This window comes from Coregonus clupeaformis, chromosome 11 (assembly GCF_020615455.1).
Source record: "Coregonus clupeaformis isolate EN_2021a chromosome 11, ASM2061545v1, whole genome shotgun sequence".
Classification (NCBI taxonomy): Eukaryota; Metazoa; Chordata; class Actinopteri; order Salmoniformes; family Salmonidae; genus Coregonus; species Coregonus clupeaformis.
The window spans coordinates 38,717,067-38,737,374 of NC_059202.1; the positions used below are offsets into that span (position 1 = coordinate 38,717,067).

Genomic DNA, 20,308 nt, shown 5'->3' on the forward strand with positions numbered 1-20,308 from the left:
TATGTTGCTTCAATATATCCACATAATTGTCCTTCCTCATGATGCCATCTATTCTGTGAAGTGCACCAGTCCCTCCTGCAGCAAAGCACCCCCACAGCATGATGCTGCCACCCCCGTGCTTCACGGTTGTGATGGTGTTCTTCGGCTTGCAAGCAACCCCCTTTTTCCTCCAAACATAACGATGTTCTATTTTTGTTTCATCAGACCAGAGGACATTTCTCCAAAAAGTACGATCTTTGTCCCCATGTGCAGTTGCAAACAGTATTCTGGCTTTTTTATGGCGGTTTTGGAGCAGTCGCTTCTTCCTTGCTGAGCGGTCTTTCAGGTTATGTCGATATAGGACTCATTTTACTGTGGATATAGATACTTTTGTACCTGTTTCCTCCAGCATCTTCACAAGGTCCTTTGCTGTTGTTCTGGGATTGATTTGCACTTTTAGCACCAAAGTACGTTAATCTCTAGGAGACAGACCGCGTCTCCTTCCTGAGCGGTATGACGGCTGCGTGGTCCCATCGTGTTTATACTTGCGTACTATTGTTTGTACAGATGAACGTGGTACCTTCAGGTGTTTGGAAATTGCTCCCAAGGATGAACCAGACTTGTGGATGTCTACAATTCTTTTTCTGAGGTCTTGGCAGATTTATTTTTATTTTCCCATGATGTCAAGCAAAGAGGCACTGAGTTTGAAGGTAGGCCTTGAAATACATCCACAGGTACACCTCCAATTGACTCAAATGATGTCAATTAGCCTATCAGAAGCTTCTAAAGCCATGACATAATTTTCTGGAATTTTTCAAGCTGTTTAAAGGCACAGTCAACTTAGTGTATGTAAACTTCTGACCCACTGGAATTGTGATACAGTGAATTATAAGTGAAATAATCTGTCTGTAAATAATTGTTGGAAAAATTACTTGTGTCATGCACAAAGTAACCGACTTGCCAAAACTATAGTTTGTTAACAAGAAATTTGTGGAGTGGTTGAAAAACAAGTTTTAATGACTAAGTGTATGTAAACTTCCAACGTCAACTGTAAATGTGGGTAGAGTTAAAGTGACTATGCATAGATAATAAACAGAGAGTAGCAACAGCGTAAAAGAGGGGGTGGCGTGGGAGGGGGGACAATGCAAATAGTCCAGGTAGCCATTAGCTGTTCAGGAGTCTTATGTCTTGGGGGTAGAAGCTGTTAAGAAGCCTTTTGAATCTAGACTTGGCGCTCCGGTACCGCTTGCCATGCGGTAGCAGAGAGAACAGTCTATGACTAGGGTGGCTGGAGTCTTTGACAATTTTCAGGGCCTTCCTCTGACACCGCCTGGTAAAGAGGTCCTGGATGGCAGGAAGCTTGGCCCCAGTGATGTACTGGGCCGTACGCACTACCCTCTGTATTGCCTTGCAGTCGGAGGCCGAGCAGTTGCCATACCAGGTGGTGATGCAACCAGTCAGGATGCTCTCGATGGTGTAGCTGTCGAACTTTATGAGGATCTGAAGACCTATGCCAAGTCTTTTAAGTCTCCTGAGGGGGAGTAGGCTTTGTCGTGCCCTCTTCATGACCTCTTCAATGGGTGTTTTGCGTTCGCTCTGGCATACTCAGACTGAATTTACGAACGCACCCTAAATGGTTACTTGCATAGTGGAGTCTTTTGTTAAGACATGTAGCTAGCTAGCTAGCTAACTAGCTAGGTAAACAATGAACCATAATCACAACTCATGACGTTACTACCCTGCATGAATCTGCAGGTAGCTAACCAACCAGGTTCAATGTTAGCTAGCTAACATTAGGCTCTAACTAGCCAATCAAATGGCTCTGAGATATGAAAAATAAGATCATACACGTAACGTTAGCTAGCGAGCCAGCCAGCTAACGTTAACTAGCTATCTAAACAATTAACCATTATCCCAACTCCTGACGTTACTACCCTGCATGAATCTGCAGGTAGCTAATCAACCAGGTTCAATGTTAGCTTGCAAATGGCTGTGAGATACAAGTAATAAGATCATACACATAGTGTTAGTTAGCTAGCTAACAGTACACTTTAACTTGAAATGAAACCACTTTCTGTCAAAATTAGAAACGTGTAATATCTGAAAATTTTGCTAGCTAGACTATCTTACCCGTCTACATCATGCATGGTGGACGAGTCTCCTTGTCACGGATGCCATGGTTGCCCTTAGTTTGAACATGTAATCCAGAGACAGGTGTTTTCTCCATCTCTTTAGCTATCATACTCGAATTCCACTGATTTCAAAACTCATCCTCCAGAAAGTGGAAAGCAACACTTAGGCAGCTCCACTACACGATACTGTCACGACTTCCGCCGAGGCTGCCTCCCCTCCCCGTGTGGAGGCATTGGCTTGAGGGGGCGAAACACCCTTTCCTCGTCTGGATGGACTACCGTAACCTCGAGTACATCCGGGCAGTGAGGAGGCTGAATCCGCGCCAGGCCAGGTGGGCCCTATTCTTCACCCGGATTGATTTCACTCTATCATACATCCCGGGTACGAAGAACGTGAAGGCAGACGCACTGTCCCGGCTGTATGACACAGAGGAGAGGCCCAGTGACAACACCCCCATACTGCTGGCGTCCTGCATTGTGGCGCCGGTAGTATGGGCGATGGACGCGTATATAGAGCAGGCATTACGCACGGATCCCTCTCCACCTCAGTGTCCAGATGGGCTATAGTACATGCCTGCTCTTATCCGTGATCGTCTGATCTACTGGGCACACACGTCACCCTCCTCTGGTCACCCAGGTATCGGCCGTACAGTGCGCTGCCTTACCGGAAAATACCTTGGCTAAGGAAGTGAGGGTGTATGTCTCCTTCTGCTCAGTGTGCGCCCAGAGTAAGGCACCTAGGCACCTCCCAGCTGGTAAGTTACAACCTTTACCAGTTCCACAACGACCATGGTCTCACCTAAGTGTTGATTTTCGAACTGATCTTCCCCTCTCCCAAGGTTCTCTTGTGAAGTAGTGACCCGCGACATATGCCTAGTTTCCTGAAACGAGTCACATATTAGCTAAGGTCATAGTCAACACAGCTACTAGAACTAACACGTTAGTAAACCCTCTACAATCACGCAGTACAGTGTACAGCAAGCAGTTTAGCAGTTACACCTGCGGGCCCCCGGTGACAATAAATTAATAAAACCTAAACCTTACAGTACCAGTCAAAAGTTTGTAGAATAGTAGTGAAGACATCAAAACTATTAAATAACACATATGGAATCATGTAGTAACCAAAAAAGTGTTAAACAAATCAAAATATATTTGAGATTTGAGATTCTTCAAAGTAGCCACCCTTTGCCTTGATGACAGTTTTGCACACTCTTGGCATTCTCTCAAACAGCTTCACCTGGAATGCTTTTCCAACAGTCTTGAAGGAGTTCCCACATATGCTGAGCACTTGTTGGCTGCTTTTCCTTCACTCTGCGGTCCAATTCATCCCAAACCATCTCAACTGGGTTGAGGTCGGGTGATTGTGGAGGCCAGGTCATCTGATGCATCACTCCATCACTCTCCTTCTTGGTCAAATAGCCTTTACACAGCCTGGAGGTGTGTTAGGTCATTATCCTGTTGAAAAATAAATGATAGTCCCACTAAGCCCAAACCAGATGGGATGGCGTATCACTGCAGAATATTGTGGTAGCCATGCTGGTTAAGTGTGCCTTGAATTCTAAATACATCACTGACAGTGTCACCATCAAAGCACCCCCACACCATAATACCTCCTCCATGTTTCACGGTGGGAACCACACATGCGGAGATCATCCATTCACCTACTCTGCGTCACACAAAGACACGGCGGTTGGAACCATAAATCTCAAATTTGTACTCATCAGACCAAACGACAGATTTTCACATGTCTAATGTCCATTGCTCGTGTTTCTTGGCCCAAGCATGTCTCTTCTTCTTATTGGTGTCCTTTAGTAGTGATTTCTTTGCAGCAATTCAACCATGAAAGCCTGATTCACACAGTCTCTTCTGAACAGTTGATGTTGAGATGTGTCTGTTACTTGAACTCTGTGAAGCATTTATTTGGGATGCAATTTCTGAGGCTGGTAACTCTAATGAACTTATCCTCTGCAGCAGAGGTAACTCTGGGTCTTCCTTTCCTGTGGCGGTACTCATGAGAGCCAGTTTCATCATAGCGCTTGATAGTTTTTGCGACTACACTTGAAGAAACTTTCAAAGTTCTTGAAATGTTCCATATTGACTGACCTTCATGTCTTAAAGTAATGCTTGACTGTCATTTCTCTTTGCTTATTTGAGCTGTTCTTGCCATATTATGGACTTCGTCTTTTACCAAATAGGGCTGTCTGCTGCATTAGCTAGCTAATTAAGTGAAAGTGAAAAAAATTCAACAAAATATATCTAGCTCTCTCTCTCTGCTGCTTCTCCTTAATTTTGGAAGAAATTAATTTGTTCAAAACTGTTAAACTATTGTTGTTCTCTCTCTTTGAGTCAACTACTCACCACATTTCATTCACTGCAGTGCTAGCTAGCTGTTGCTTATGCTTTCAGTACTAGATTCATTCTCTGATCCTTTGATTGGTTGGACAACATGTCAGTTCATGCTGCAAGAGCTCTGATAGGTTGGAGGACGTCCTCCGTAAGTCGTCATAATTACTGTGTAAGTCTATGGAAGGGGGTGAGAACCATGAGCCTCCTAAATTTTCTATTGAAGCCAATGTACCCGGAGGAGGATGGAAAATAGCTGTCCTCTGGCTACACATTGGTGCTTCCCCAGAGAGTGCTGTTGAGGCTACTGTAGACGTTAATTGCAAAACAGTGAGTTTTAATCAGTTATTTGGTAACGTGAATATATATTTAGTATAGTTTTATCTAAAAAGGCTAACTTTCATGTTTTACAATTTTTTTCTTCTGAAATTCACTGTGTAGGATGGTCCTCCCCTTCCACCTCTGAGGAGCCTCCACTGCTATATGTGTATTTTAACCCAATAATGGTTGAATTTAAGAAGTTTAAGCTGCCCATCAATCATTGTTTTTGCGACCAGGGATGTATTCATTACAGAAACCGTTTACCGTTTAAGAACCAAACGGAAGCAAACAGAGCAAAAATTGAGTTTCTATTGGACTAATTCAGGTAGGTCCCTCTCCGTTTCATTCATTCGCTTCAGCTTAAGTAATGTTTTGCAAAAGAATCGGCATAATGACTAGGCTACGCCACAGTGGACAGCCAGTGAAACATGTGCTCTTGCAACAGCTGCATAGTGTGGATCCCAGCCTATTTAATACAAGTTTGAGGGAGTTCCTCCCTTCTAAACGCACCCGTGGTATTGTACTCCATACTAGTGACCACTTTAATTTAAGAAGACCACCAATGGGGCTTTTATTGCTCAATCTAATTCATGCTGATAAAAAATAAAAAAATCCATAGGCCTAACAGACACATGCTGAAATGCACACACTTTTAATAGACTTAAACAACTGCAAAGTATTCAGATATCAAAGTGTCACCAACATAAATGTAAAAACAATAGGCCTATAGCAAATGCAGCATATGGCATACATTTTTTACATACAAACAAATATGAAAATGTATGCACTCACTACTGTAAGTCGCTCTGGATAAGAGCGTCTGCATTTCTTCAATTTAAAGGAACAAGCCCAATCAGTCCTCCATGACAACAAAAACATAAACAACAGAATAGGCTAATTAGGTCTTAGTTTTTGGGTTATGCTCAGGTAAAACAAGTTGGCTAATCTATATTTCCATATTTCCAAGTCCTATTCTTGAAGATCAAGGGGTATTAAAATAATCGGAATGACTGGAAATCTGACAGACTGTTGTTTTTTATGTAAAGATATAGCCTAATCATATTATTACCAATGGGTTAGAAGAAGCCTACATACCCAACCCATAAAGTAAAATGCATCATCCATTTATGGTCAGCTATGTATAAACTCTAACATTGATTTATCCTGCAATATGTCGTTCAATTGGTTATATTCATTTTTTGTCTTGTCCTTGAGAACTGAGCGATTTCTGCTAGATGGGTCAGCTGCAAAGTAAAAATTGTTTATATTGTAAAAATGTATGATTTTCTTTGTTGCTTTTTTGTCTTAAAGGAAAGATTCACCCGTTTTTTAATGTTATATTGTGTTTGTGCATCTCTGAGAGATGTTCTATCGATTCCCAAGGTAATGTTTTCATGTGTATCCGTTCAAGCAGGCACACATTTGGCCGGTATGATGTAGCATTGCGATAAAGCCCTCTTACTACACTGGAAGTTAATAGGAATATGACTTTTAGATCACAAAAACGTCTATCATACATGTCAGATTTCAATACTGGCCGATTTCATAACGTGGGAGGTTTTCTTCTCTCGAATGAGCCATTGACCATATTTTTGCGATATTCCAACCTCGAGAAATGTGTAAGAAGGTCCACCACATTTCTCCTATTTGTCTGCCTCTTCAGTCCAGGGTGCATTGCATGGTGCTGTTGCATGGCCATTGCGAATTTCAGACTCCACTCTGCGAGGCACATCGTTGAACATGGTGATATTGAAGACTCTTAAATTGATAATGCAGTTTGTTTAGGCGATTTTACAGCTAACTACTGTAGCTACTTTACATGCTGATATTGACTTTGGTATTATTGTGTGTAGCTATATTTGCTAGCTAGCTACCATAGAGAGAGCATTGCATTATGGGTTTTGTAGTCGACTTGAGCTGGAACAGATTTCCACAACAATTTTTACATGTTGCTACCAACCTTATTATAACGACAAAATTAAACATTTGTTCACAAAAAATATTGTTCTCATTGTTAAATTAAAGATTTTTCCTTTAATTCAAGGTTAGGGTTAGCAGTGTGGTTAAGGTCAGGGTTAGCTCTATGCAGAGCTGCCTCCAAAGCAAGATTCATAACGAAAAGTGCTAACCTGCGCCTCTTAAGGGGAAATAAATCTAAAAGTAACTGAAAGTAATCAGACAACGTGACTGAGTTTGGGCAATCCTGGTTACAATTGTGGACAGGTAACTAGTAACTGTAACAGATTACATTTAGAAAGCGTCTGTCTGTCTGTGTGTGTGTGTGTGTGTGTTAAGCATCTCCTCTCCTTAAAACAGCCACAGAACATTTCCCAGGAGAGGAGGGTAAAAATAGCACAAACTGAGCTTGTTCCATACATCAAATAACAAGGATTCTCTTTACTATGTGCTTTTGGCAGCTCTGGTCCTTTTCACAGTGATTAGTTGATTTTCCCTTTTCAAAATAAATAGTTAGATTTCACCATTGCGAAGCTTACTCACGAACCCATGGGAATTTTCTCATTTTGTCCTCTCAAAGCCCATAGTCCTCTGTGTAAAACAAAACCCAGGACAAATCATCGGTTTTAGAACAGAAAGTTATTTGGTAAAGGTAAAGGGAACTTGCATTTGCAGGATTGTTGGGTGTGCCTGCAAAAGTGTCATACAATCTTAAATTGCAAGAGATACAATTAACTTTGGTGTATTGACCCTGTAGTTCCATTCAGCTAATAAAATATATTAAAAGTGTATCTACTGTGTCAGTAAAACATACACACAGAATAGTTCACTCTTTTTTTTTGGGTGAAAAATCTATAATTTTAGTGTAGCTGAGCTGGAGAAGACAGAGGATAATCACATAATATTTGTGACTGTGGAAAGACACACACACGCACACACACACAAACACACACATACACACATCAGAAAATAAAGAAGATGGCCATCTGGCTGGTATGAAAACTGAGCTTTTTTAGTTGTTTCCTTGGTAGTTTTCTTCTTTCCTGTCAAAGGCACCAAGAGACGACAGCAGAACAAACAAGTGCCAGAGGGAATGAGGGAAGCGCTGGCACCACACAACTCTGTACCAGCCTGGAAATTAACCAACACCCTAACAACCCACAACGCTGGCTACCTCACTGAGAGGGCACAGACAACATGATAACAAACCAGTTTAACAAACAAAAACACACTTACCATCCTTATCAGCTCTTCGGAAAATCTGTTAAGACAAAACAGGAGCTCTGCATTAGTGAAGGGACTAGTCACGTAAAAAGTGTCAAAACATGAAATATGATAAAACATGGCAAAAAAGGTTAGGTAAGAGTAAGTGAAAACCCTGTGTAGTCTTGTTTAAAAAGCCTGACCACATTGTGCACTCACATGTGTGATAGCACAGTTAAGGCTGCAGGGTAGAGGAAGAAAAAGCATTCATTTGTCACTGGGAAAGCAGTATTCACACCAGTTTAAAACATCAATCAATTCTCCGTAATCATTGTTATATCTGGTGGGGGATATACAGTGCATTCGGAAAGTATTCAGACCCCTTGTCTTTTCCACATTTTGTTACGTTATAGTCTTATTCTAAAATTGATTAAATTCTTTTTTCCCCTCATCAATCTACACACAATACCCCATAAGGACAAAGCAAAAACAGGTTTTTAGACATTTTTACAAATGTATTAAAAATAATAACTGAAATATCAATATTCTCTGCAGATCCTTTCAAGCTGCACAGCTATTTCCAGGTCTTTCTAGAGAGGTTTGATCGGGTTCAAGTCCGGGCTCTGGCTGGGCCACTCAAGGACATTCAGAGACCTGTCCAGAAGCCACTCCTGCATTGTCTTGGCTGTGTGCTTAGGGTTGTTGTCCTGTTGAAAGGTGAAACTTCGTCCCAGTCTGAGGTCCTGAGTGCTCTGGAGCAGGTTTTCATCAAGGATCTCTCTGTACTTTGCTCCGTTCATCTTTCCCTCGATCCTGACTAGTCTCCCAATCCCTGCTGCTGAAAAACATCCCCACAGCATGATGCTGCCACCACCATGCTTCACCGTAGGGATGGTACCAGGTTTCCTCCAGACGTGACGCTTGGCATTCAATCTTGGTTTCATCAGACCAGAGAATCTTGTTTCTTATGGTCTGAGAGTCTTTAGGTGTCTTTTGGCAAACTCCAAGGTGGCTGTCATATCCCTTTTACTGAGGAGTGGCATCCGTCTGGTCACTCTACCATAAAGGCCTGATTGGTGGAGTGCTGCAGAGATAGTTGTCCTTCTGGAAGGTTCTCCCATCTCCACAGAGGAACTCTGGAGCTCTGTCAGAGTGACCATTGGGTTCTTGGTCACCTCCCTGACCAAGGCCCTTCTCCCCCGATTGCTCAGTTAGGCCAGGCCAGCTCTAGGAAGAGTCTTGGTGGTTCCAAACTTCTTCCATTTAAGAATGATGGAGGCCACTGTGTTCCTGGGGACCTTCAATGCTGCAGAAAATGTTTGGTACCCTTCCCCAGATCTGTGCCTCGACACAATCCTGTCTCTGAGCTCTACGGACAATTCCTTCAACCTCATTGCTTGGTTTTTGCTCTGACATGCACTGTCAACTGTGGGACATTATATAAACAGGTGTGTGCCTTTCCAATTCATATCCAATAAATTGAATTTACCACAGGTGGACTCCAATCAAGTTGTAGAAACATTTCAAGGATGATCAATGGAAACAGGATGCACCTGAGCTCAATTTCGAGTCTCATAGCAAAGGGTCTGAATACTTATGTAAATAAGGTACTTCAGTTTTTTCTTTTTAATAAATTTGCAAACAATTCTAAAATCCAGTTTTTGCTTTGTCATTATGGGGTATTGTGTGTAGACTGATGAGGGAAAAAATGAATTTAATCAATTTTAGAATAAGGCTGTAACATAACAAAATGTGGAAAAAGTGAAGGGGTCTGAATACTTTCCGAATGCACTGTATCTTCATGTGTTGTTTCTTTCTATGCTTTTGAAAGTGGTGAGTGCATTTCATGCATAATTGAGCTTAACAGTATAAAATACTGTGTATACTGTAGGTGTTTGTCGTTTGTCCTTTGTGCGTTTGTTGATACTATCTATTTGCTTCACCAGATTGATGAGCACTTGAGCAGTTTTAATAAACCAAATCAGGGTTAAATAATTGACCATGCACATTGGGAAAAGCTCAATAGAGAGCTAACAGGAGGTCTGTCAATGTGGTCCAATGAGTGACCAATTCGTGAAAGTAAAAGACAATGGACAGCTGACTCAGAGAGCACACCATACATTACTATGGCTTTATTATATGACTGCAGATAATTAAAGCCTTTATAACGAGTCTTTGCCATGTTTTTCTTTGGCATCTGAGGGTGAAGTAAGCTGAGCAAAATGTCTTGGGAACGATTTCAGATCAATACCACAATCTTCCACTCCACCTGAAAGGCACTGCTAGATCACTATTGAATTCATGTAGAAGTGACAGTGTTTTCTTAGCTTAATCGTTCATATCTTCTGCTATCTGAGAATTGCTTTGCGATACAAAGATAAGGGAAAGGAGATCATTCTGAGAACAAACACAAGAGGTGGATAAAATAGGCTGAAGGTTAGAGAGAGAGAGAGAGCGAGAGAGAAAAAAATAAGGATTGTGCGAAATGAGATGGGGAGAGCGAAATAATTGCAGGTTTACATTTATTGGGATGAGTCTTGTCCTGGAGGCAGAACTGAGCGATTACCGCTAGATGGGCCAGTTGCAAAGTCAAAATTGGCTATATTATAAATATTCATGAAAACAAAAATGAGCTTTTTGGTCTTAATTTTAGATTAGGATTAGGCATTTTAATTTTAATTTTATTTGACCTTTATTTAACTAGGCAAGTCAGTTAAGAACAAATTCTTATTTACAATGACGTCCTACACAGTCCAAACCTGGACAATGCTGGGCCAATTGTGCGCCGCCCTTTGGGACTCCCAATCACGGCCTGTTGTGATACAGCCTGGAATCGAACCAGGGGATCTGTAGTGACACCTCAAGCACTGAGATGCAGTGCCTTAGACCACTGCGCCACTCGGGAGCATTAGGGTTAGCAGTGTGGTTATGTGTGATTTTATGACTTTGTGGCTGTGCCAGTTAGTGACCACTCCACAGAGCTGCCTCAGTTGTACAACTGAATGCATTCAACTGAAATGTGTCTTCCGCATTTAACCCAACCACTCTGAATCAGAGAGGTGTGGGGGGGGCTGCCTTAATCGACATCCACGGCACCCGGGGAACAGTGGGTTTACTGCCTTGCTCAGGGGCAGACTGACAGATTTTTACCTTGTCAACTCCGGGATTCGATCTAGCAACCTTTCGGTTACTGGCCCAAAGCTCCTACCCACCATGCTACCTTCCACCCCCAAGAACAATATTCATGATGTAAAACGCTAATGTGCAAAATAAATACAGGTACCTATCCTCCATAAAGACTCATCCTCACTGACATGTTTAGAAAAGGTGCATTAAAATATTACATATCATGCAAAATGTAAAGCACTATTAAAGCAACAGAAGTGGGGCATGACTAATGATAAAAGTGGCAGAGGTGTATGTATACAATTGGCCAATTTGGTGTTGAGGGGCTTGTCTGATCATCCATTTGTCAGGCCTCCCAGCATGGTGTCACATAATGTGATTGACCCAATTTCACTCAGTTTCAGATTAAAAACATATTTGACAAAAAAGGGGGCCAAACCCCAAATGCAGACACTGCTCCTCTAAACTATAAAGAATGAAAACGACATCAAAGAGTATCACCTACTAAGACAAGTATAAAATAACTATAGCAGCTCAGTTCCCAGGGGCCAGGGTGTGATTTTCTATTGTCTTATCCAGGGGTTGGAACTAGTTCAGGGAACAGAACTGAAAACTGTAAAATAATAAAAAGTGATCAATACTGTTCCGGAACAGAACGGTTATTATGCAGCCTACTCAGCCTACTCAATCACTTTTTATAGCTACTGTTTACAGGCCTCCTGGGCCATATACAGCATTTCTCACTAAGTTCCCTGAAATCCTATCGAACCTTGTAGTCATGGCAGATAATGTTAAAATATTTGGTGACTTCAATATTCACATGGAAAAGTCTACGGACCCACTCCAAAGGGCTTTCGGAGCCATCATTGACTCAGTGGGTTTTGTCTAACATGTCTCCGGACCTACGCATTGCCACAGTCATACCCTGGATCTAGTTTTGTCCCGTGGAATAAATATTGTGGATCTAAATGTTTTTCCTCATAATCCTGCAATCACAACAAATGATCTGCTCAGACCCCAACCAAGGAATATCAAAAGCTGTGCTATAAATTCTCGGACAACCCAAAGATTCCTAGATGCCCTTCCAGACTTCCTCCACCTACCCAAGGATGTCGGAGTACAAAAATCAGTTAACCACCTAACCAAGGATCTACATTTTACCTTGTATAATACCCTAGATGCTGTCGCACCTCTAAAAACAAAAAACATTTGTCACAAGAAATTAGCTCCCTGGTATACAGAAAATACCCGAGCCCTGAAGCAAGCTTCCAGAAAATTGGAAAGGAAAAGGCGCTCCGCCAAACTTGAAGTCTTCCGACTAGCTTGTAAAGACAGTACCTTGTAATATCGAAGAGCCCTCACTGCTGCTCGATCAGCCTACGTTTCCAACCTAACTGAGGAGAATAAAAACAATCCAAAATGTATTTTTGATACTGTCGCAAAGCTAACTAAAAAGTAGCATTCCCCAAATCCAAGAGAGGATGGCCTTCACTTTAACAGTGATGAATTCATGAACTTCTTCAACGAAAAGATCATGATCATTAGAAAGCAAATTACGGACTCTCCAAAAATCAGTTGTCCTGAGTCTGCACAGAGCTGCCAGGACCTAAGATAAATTGAGACACTCCATTTTTTAAATCCTGTATCTCTCGACACATTCACGAAAATAGTAATGGCCTCTAAACCTTCCAGCTGCCTACTGGACCCTATTCCAACTAAACTACTGAAAGAGTTACTTCCTATGCTTGGCCCTCCTATGTTGAACATAATAATCGCCCTATCCTCCGGATGTGTACCAAACTCACTAAAAGTGGCAGTAATAAAGCCTCTCCTGAAAAAGCCAAACCTTGACCTGGAAAATTTTAAAAATGAATCGGCCTTTATCGACTCTCCCATTCCTCTCATTTTTTGGGGAAAAAGCTGTTGCGCAGCAACTCACTGCCTTCCTAAAGACAAATAATGTACACGAAACGTTCCAGTCTGGTTTTAGACCCCATCATTGTACTGAGACTATTCTTAAAGGTGGTAAATTACCTTTTAATGGCGTCAGACTAAGGCTCAGGATCGGTCCTCGTGCTCCTAGACCTTAGTGCCGATTTGACACCATCGATCATCACATTATTTTGGAGAGACTGGAAACCCTAATTGGTCTACATGGACACGTTCTTGCCTGGTTTAGATCTTATCTGTCGGAAAGTGCATGGTTTCTATGGTGTTCCTCAAGTTTCTGTTTTAGGACACTATTGTTTTCACTATATATTCTACCTCTTGGTGATGTTATTCGGAAACACAATGTCAACTTTCACTGCTATGCAGACAACACACAGCTGTACACTTCGATAAAACATGGCGAGGCCATTAGAGGTGGAGCATACAGAGGGCCTCATCCAATTAATCCTGGCTCCTGGACCCTGTCCGCGCATTTCAAGGCTGTGTTGAGACAATGACTTATCAGTGACCCAAGCCCTGCTCAGATAACCCCTACCATTGTGTCGCTGAGTTGTCGTAGTGATGCTGCAAATGTACATTGTCCCAGGGGCGTTGGCAGTCATAATGTAAGTAACCTAATTGATGTCCCTCTAACTCCCCTGAATGCCTCTCTCAATCCACAGCTATTGTATGCAGTAATCATGTGCCTATGAACCCGAGTTGTACTGTTAGCACTGAGGTGGTTTGCCCTAGTAGAAAGCCCACTGTGTGCAGCTCACCCTGCACTATCAATTCAAACAAAAATATCACTGTCATGTCTACCTCTGATAAGCCTCCCAGTAAAGCAATAAAAACAATAAAGAATCCCAGAAAAGGGCTAAAAATAGCTCACATTAACATATGTGGCCTAAGAAACAAGGTTCATGAAATCGATAACTTGCTAGTAACAGGTAACATTCATATACTGACTATCTCTGAAACTCACTTAGATAATACCTGTGATGATACAGTGGTAGAAATACATGATTTCAACATCTTCAGAAGAGACAGGAATGCCAATGGTGGAGGTGTTGCCATTTATGTTCAGAGTCATATTCCTGTAAAACTTAGAGAGGATCTCATGTCAAATGCTGTTGAAGTAATATGGCTACAGGTTAACCTGCCTAAAGCCCATTCTTGTGGGAAGCTGCTATAGACCAACAAGTGCTAACAGTCAGTATCTGGATAATATGTGTGAAATGCTTGATAATGTATGTGATATCAACAGAGAGGTATATATTTCTGGGTGGTTAAGATATTGACTGGCTTTCATCAAGCTGCCCACTCAAGAAAAAGCTTCAAACTGTAACCAGTACCTGCAACCTGGTTCAGGTTATCAGTCAACCTACCAGGGTATTTACAAACAGCACAGGAATTAAATATTCCACATGTATTGATCACATCTTTACTAATGCTGCAGAAATCTGCTCTAAAGCAGTATCCAAATCCATCGGATGTAGTGATCACAATATAGTAGCCATATCTAGGAAAACCAAAGTTCCAAAGGCTGGGCCTAATATAGTCTATAAGAGGTCATACAATATGTTTTGTAGTGATTCCTATGTTGAAGATGTAAATAATATTTGCTGGTCTGTGGTGTGTAATGAGGAGCAACCAGACGCTGCACTTGACACATTTATGAAATTGCTTATTCCAGGTACTAATAAGTATGCACCCATTAAGAAAATGACTGTAAAAACGGTTAAATCCCTGTGGATTGATGAGGAATTGAAAAATGGTATGGTTGAGAGGGATGAGGCAAAAGGAATGGCAAATAAGTCTGGCTGCACAGCCAATTGGCAAACGTACTGTAAATTGAGAAATCATGTGAAGAAACTGTACTATGAAACAAATATAAATGATATAAAGAATGATAGTAAAAAGCTTTGGATCACCATAAATGAAATTTTGGGCAAAAAGGCGAACTCGGCTCCATCATTCATTGAATCAGATGGCTCATTCATCCCAAAACCCACTGATAATGCAAACTACTTTAATGTTTTTTTAATTGGGAAGATTAGTAAATTTAGGCATGACATGCCAAAAACAAATTCTGAACCTACACATCCATGCATAACTGACCAAATGATGAAAGACAAGTATTGTAATTTTGAATTCCGTAAAGTGAGTGTGGAAGAGGTGAAAACAGTATTGTTGTCTATCAACAACGACAAGCCAACTTGGTTTGACAACTTGGATGATAGCGGACGATATTGCCACTCCTATTTGTCATCTCTTCAATCTAAGCCTACAGGAAAGTGTGTGCCCTCAGGCCTGGAGGGAAGCAAAAGTAATTCCGCTACCCAAGAATAGCAAAACACCTTTACTGGCTCAAACAGCCGACCAATCAGCCTGTTACCAAACCTTAGTAAACTTTTGAAAAAAATGGTGTTTGACCAGATACAATGCTATTTACATTTACGTCATTTAGCAGACGCTCTTATCCAGGGCGACTTACAGGAGCAATTAGGGTTAAGTACCTTGCTCAAGGGCACATCGACAGATTTTTCACCTAGTCGGCTCGGGGATTAGAACCAGCGACCTTTCGGTTACTGGCACAACGCTCTTAACCACTAAGCTACCTGCCGCCCCACAGTAAACAAATTAACAACAGATTTTCAGCATGCTTATAAGGAAGGGCATTCAACATGTACAGCACTTCCACAAATGACTGATGATTGGCTGAGAGAAATTGATAATGAAAAGATTGTGGGAGCTGTTTTTTAGACTTTTAGACAGTGCAGCTTTTGACATGATCAATTATAATCTGCTGCTGGAAAATTGTATGTGTTATGGCTTTACATCCCCTGCTATATTGTGGATCGAGAGTTACCTGTCTAACAGAACACAGAGGGTGTTCTTTAATGGAAGCCTCTCCAACATAATCCAGGTAGAGTCAGGCATTCCCCAGGGCAGCTGTCTAGGCCCCTTACTTTTTTCTATCTTTACTAATGACCTGACACTGGCTCTGAGTAAAGCCCATGTATGCTGATGGCTCAACACAATACACGTCAGCTACCTCAGCAAGTGAAATCACTGCAACACTTAACAAAGAGCTGAAGTCCGTTTCAGAATGGGTGGCAACAAAAAAAAGGTTAGTCCTAAATATTTCAAAAACGAAAAGCATTGTATTTGGGACAAATCATTCACTAAACCCTAAACCTCAACTAAATCTTGTAATGAATAATGTGGAAATTGAGCAAGTTGAGGTGACTAAACTGCTTGGAGTAACCCTGGATTGTAAACTGTCATGGTCAAAACATGTTGATACAACAATGGTTAAAATGGGGAGAAGTCTGTCCATAACAAAGCACTGCTTTCCTAACATCACTATCAACAAGGCAGGACCTACAGGCCCTAGTTTTGTCGCACCTGGACTACTGTCAAGTCCTGTAGTCAGGTGCCACAAAGAGAGACTTAAGAAAATTCAAATTGGCCCAGAACAGGGCAGCACAGCTGGTCCTTAAATGTACAAGGAGAGCTAACATTAATAATATGCATGTCAATCTCTCCTGGCTCAAAGTAGAGTAGATATTGACTTCATCGCTACTTGTATTTGTGAGAAGTATTGACACGTTGAATGCACCGAGCTGTCTGTTTAAACTACTACCACACAGCTCAGACACCCATACATACCCCACAAGACATACCACCAGAGATGAACTCACTACTGTAAGTCGCGCTGGATAAGAGCGTCTGCTAAATGACTAAAATGTAAATGTAAAATGTCTTCACAGTATCCAAGTCCAGAACAGACTATGGGAGGCGCACAGTACTACAGAGAGCCATGACTGCATGGAACTCTATTCCACATCAAGTAATGCGTCATGCAAGCAGTAAAATCAGATTTTAAAAACAGATAAAAATACACCCTATGGAACAGTGGGGACTGTGAAGAGACACACACACACGCATACACACACACGATAACATATGCACTATACATACACATGGATTTTGTGTTGTAGATATGTGGTGGTAGAGTAGTGGCCTGAGGGCACACACTTAGTGTGTTGTGAAATCATATGTTTTTAATTGTATATAACTGCCTTAATTTTGCTGGACCCCAGGAAGTAGCTTATGGGGATCCATAATAAATACAAATACAACAGAAAACAATACAGATGGGATTGGTTTACAGTAAATAGAGGAAACTTACCTATTCTGTACAGTTCAGCAAAGCATTAGCTAAAACTATTAATGTGATAAATTGAGAACACTAAATGAGAATGACAGTGGTGTGTCTTGGCACAGAGAGAAGGAACTGAGGTGTCATGGGGATGGATGGAGACTTGAGTAACATACAAGGCAGAATTAAGCATTAAGAAGCAGGTAATAATGAGAAACAGATGAAAAGAATGAGAGACATAACAAACAATAAGCAAGCAAATGTGTGAGAAAGAAAGAGGCACAGAATGGTGGGAACAGGGCGAGAGAGAGAGGCAGAGTTCTCCCTGCCTCTTTTTGCCTCATTAAGAATGGATGGATCTGTTTTCCCTAGGCAATCACTGCTGTGTGGAGGAGAGAAGAAAGGAGAATAATGGGGCTATAAGAAATACTGTACAAAGAACAGCTACTGTGAGGTTTCTCTTCTAATCAGATGGGATTTCAATACTCACATACCTTTAAATATACAGTAGGTCCTAGAAGTCCCAAGTTTTTGCTCGCCTGAGTTAGAATACCTCATGAAAAGCTGCAGACCATACTATTTACCAAGAGAGTTTTCATCTATATTTTTCGTAGCTGCCTATTTACCACCACAAACCAATGCTGGCACTAAGACCACACTCAACAAGCTGTTTAGGGCCATAAGCAAACAATAAAAAATTTACATTCAGAGGTGGGGTTTCTCGTGGCCGGTAATTTTAATGCAGGGAAACTGAAATCCGTTTTACCTAATTTTTACCTGTGCAGCCAGAGGCGACAAAACTTTACTCCACACACAGAAACACATACAAGGCCCTCCCTTTGGCAAATCAGATCATTACTCTATCCTCCTGCTTCCTGCTTACAAGCAAAAACTCAAAACAGGAAGTACCAGTGTTTTTTTTGCTTATGGCCGCGTTCAATACGGAAGTGGTCCGATGAAGCTGATGCTAATCTACAGAACTGTTTCGCTAGCACAGACTGGAATATGTTCCGGGATTCATTCAGGCCAATAATCCAACTAAAATCCTCCACTGCATACCTTCAATTGAACATCTCCAATCATCACCTCTAAGTCACATACAGAGCTAGAATGTCCTAGAGCAATACATTGACAGGCAAATGCAGAAGCAAACTACATTGCTAATACTGTATATGTGGTGTACTGTATGAGGCTGCATTGTCATTCAGTGTACACTAGGTGCAGTCAAGTCTTTATACAGTATCAGCTGGGAAGGTTATTGTATACTTAAAAGTGGGCTCAGCAGAGAATTTCTTATCTGGTTTTAAATGGCCACCCTGTACCACTCTGTCTCTCTCACTTTCATATATTGAGTACTCTCTCTTCCCTCCCCCTCACTATATTTTTCTCTTGCTCTCTCTCTCTCACACGAGCACACACACACACACAAACATGCACACATGCACGCACACACACATACCACAGTCACACACACACACTAGGATACTTCTACTCCTCTGTTCTTCATTTTCAGAATTATAATGAGTTTCCATGCACCACTTTTTTATCATCTTATCTGGGTCTGGGTCTTGGTCTAAAAGTGAACTAGTTTCTCTCACTCTCTCAGGTTAGTTTTACCCCTAAAAGCAATATGTAGATCCCTAGAGAAAGGAGCATCAGATACACATAAGGCAATTATGATTAATACTATGGCAACACTTTGACCTAATAAATCAACACTGCTGAGACCAGCTTCAGCAGCCTACCCCACAGTGTAAGCTAATTGCTGGGTACATTGCAAAAACGTACTTAATTATTTAAAATAAGATATGCCTGTCAAAGATGTGCTAGTGCATGGTAAAGACAAGATGTCGGACTATCAGAGTCATATATTAATCTATAGCTATTTATAATATTTTTTATTAAGACAACATTTAAAGATGCACTATGCAGGAATCCCTCTGCCATTTCCTGGTTGCTAAAATTCAAATAGTTCGCCTAATTTCAGTTTATGTGACAAAACAAGCAAATATAGTGTAAAGAATCATTGTACCATCTAAACCTCTGTCAAATATATTTTCCATGACCCAAAATATTATATTTTCAGCTGTTTGAAGCTGGTGTACAAAACTGAAAGTAAAAGACACAAAAACGAAACTTAAGCATGGGAAGCATCGAAAAAGCCACCTAGAACAGATCTACCGTTTCTTAAACTGACTTTCAATGTGAATGACAGATCTATAACTCCCATTTCTATGTGAATTTGGTCGGGTTACCCTAAAAGTTTTAAAAGACTGTATATGCATGCTGTGGAATCAAAGGCCAAGTGTGTAACAAACTGCAAACATCTAGGAGCATTTACATCTATTGATACCAATTTGGAGCATGGAGAATATTCTAGGATGTATAGCCTATAAACACCACTCAAATTCAATATGGGGGCACTTAAGGCCAACTCTGAGTAGCCAATTTGATTTGGTTATGGGTGCTTAGAATTATTCCACTATTTATGGAAAATATGGGCCAGATAGGCCTACAGATTACAGATCAACTTTATTTTCAATATATTTATAGTGAGTGCATGTGTATTCACAGAAGCTAGAATTAATGTACAGTATTTGCACAACATTGGGTTTGATCTTTATGCGTAAGTGCGCACTGAATTAAAATGGGACTTTCTCCCGCAAACTATTCCACCTCCGCCACCATATCAACGAATCATTTGCAGGTAAGATAACTGTTAACCCTACAGTCAAGTTAGCGATACCTACATCCAATATAACAGAGATGCCTTTCCGTGGCTCTGGTGCGAAGAACTGCTCTTGGGCAACCGATGCCTCCTCCTTCGCGTATTCCCGGGTAGAGATGCTTTTGTTGTCGCTCATCTTGGTGACTATCCAGCGGACGAGCCCGTCAATTGCACCGGGCTGGGCGCCGCTGTTTCCGGACTGTGTAGCCGTCGCTGACTCGCTGTCCTGGTCCACTGGTTTTGGTTGCTCTTTGCTGTCCTGAGCCCGGAGTTTCGGTTGTTCTTTTTGGAGCAGTTTGTGGACACCGTCCCTGCAGTAGCGCGCTGCTTGTTCACACATCCTTTTGCAGCGGAGCGTTCATGCTGAGCGCTATGGGGACAATCCCTCCCTCCCCTCTTACATCATCATCGACCCTCCGAACA

General features: G+C 41.4%; 1 protein-coding gene across 2 annotated transcripts in view; it reads right to left on the reverse strand.

The window, feature by feature from the left end:
• LOC121576637 (N-terminal EF-hand calcium-binding protein 2) overlaps positions 1-20,281 on the reverse strand; it is a 160,470-nt gene extending 140,189 nt beyond the window's left edge. Inside the window, exons 1-2 of one of the 2 annotated variants that reach the window (XM_041889944.2) lie at positions 19,908-20,281; positions 7,968-7,992 (exon numbers count right to left, since the gene is read on the reverse strand). In XM_041889944.2, coding sequence (XP_041745878.1) covers positions 7,968-7,992; positions 19,908-20,225 — 343 coding nt within the window. In that variant the 5' untranslated portion in view covers positions 20,226-20,281. The remainder of the gene's footprint in view (positions 1-7,967; positions 7,993-19,907) is intronic. The other variant, XM_041889943.2, reaches the window with a different exon arrangement.
• Positions 20,282-20,308: the final 27 nt, after the last annotated feature.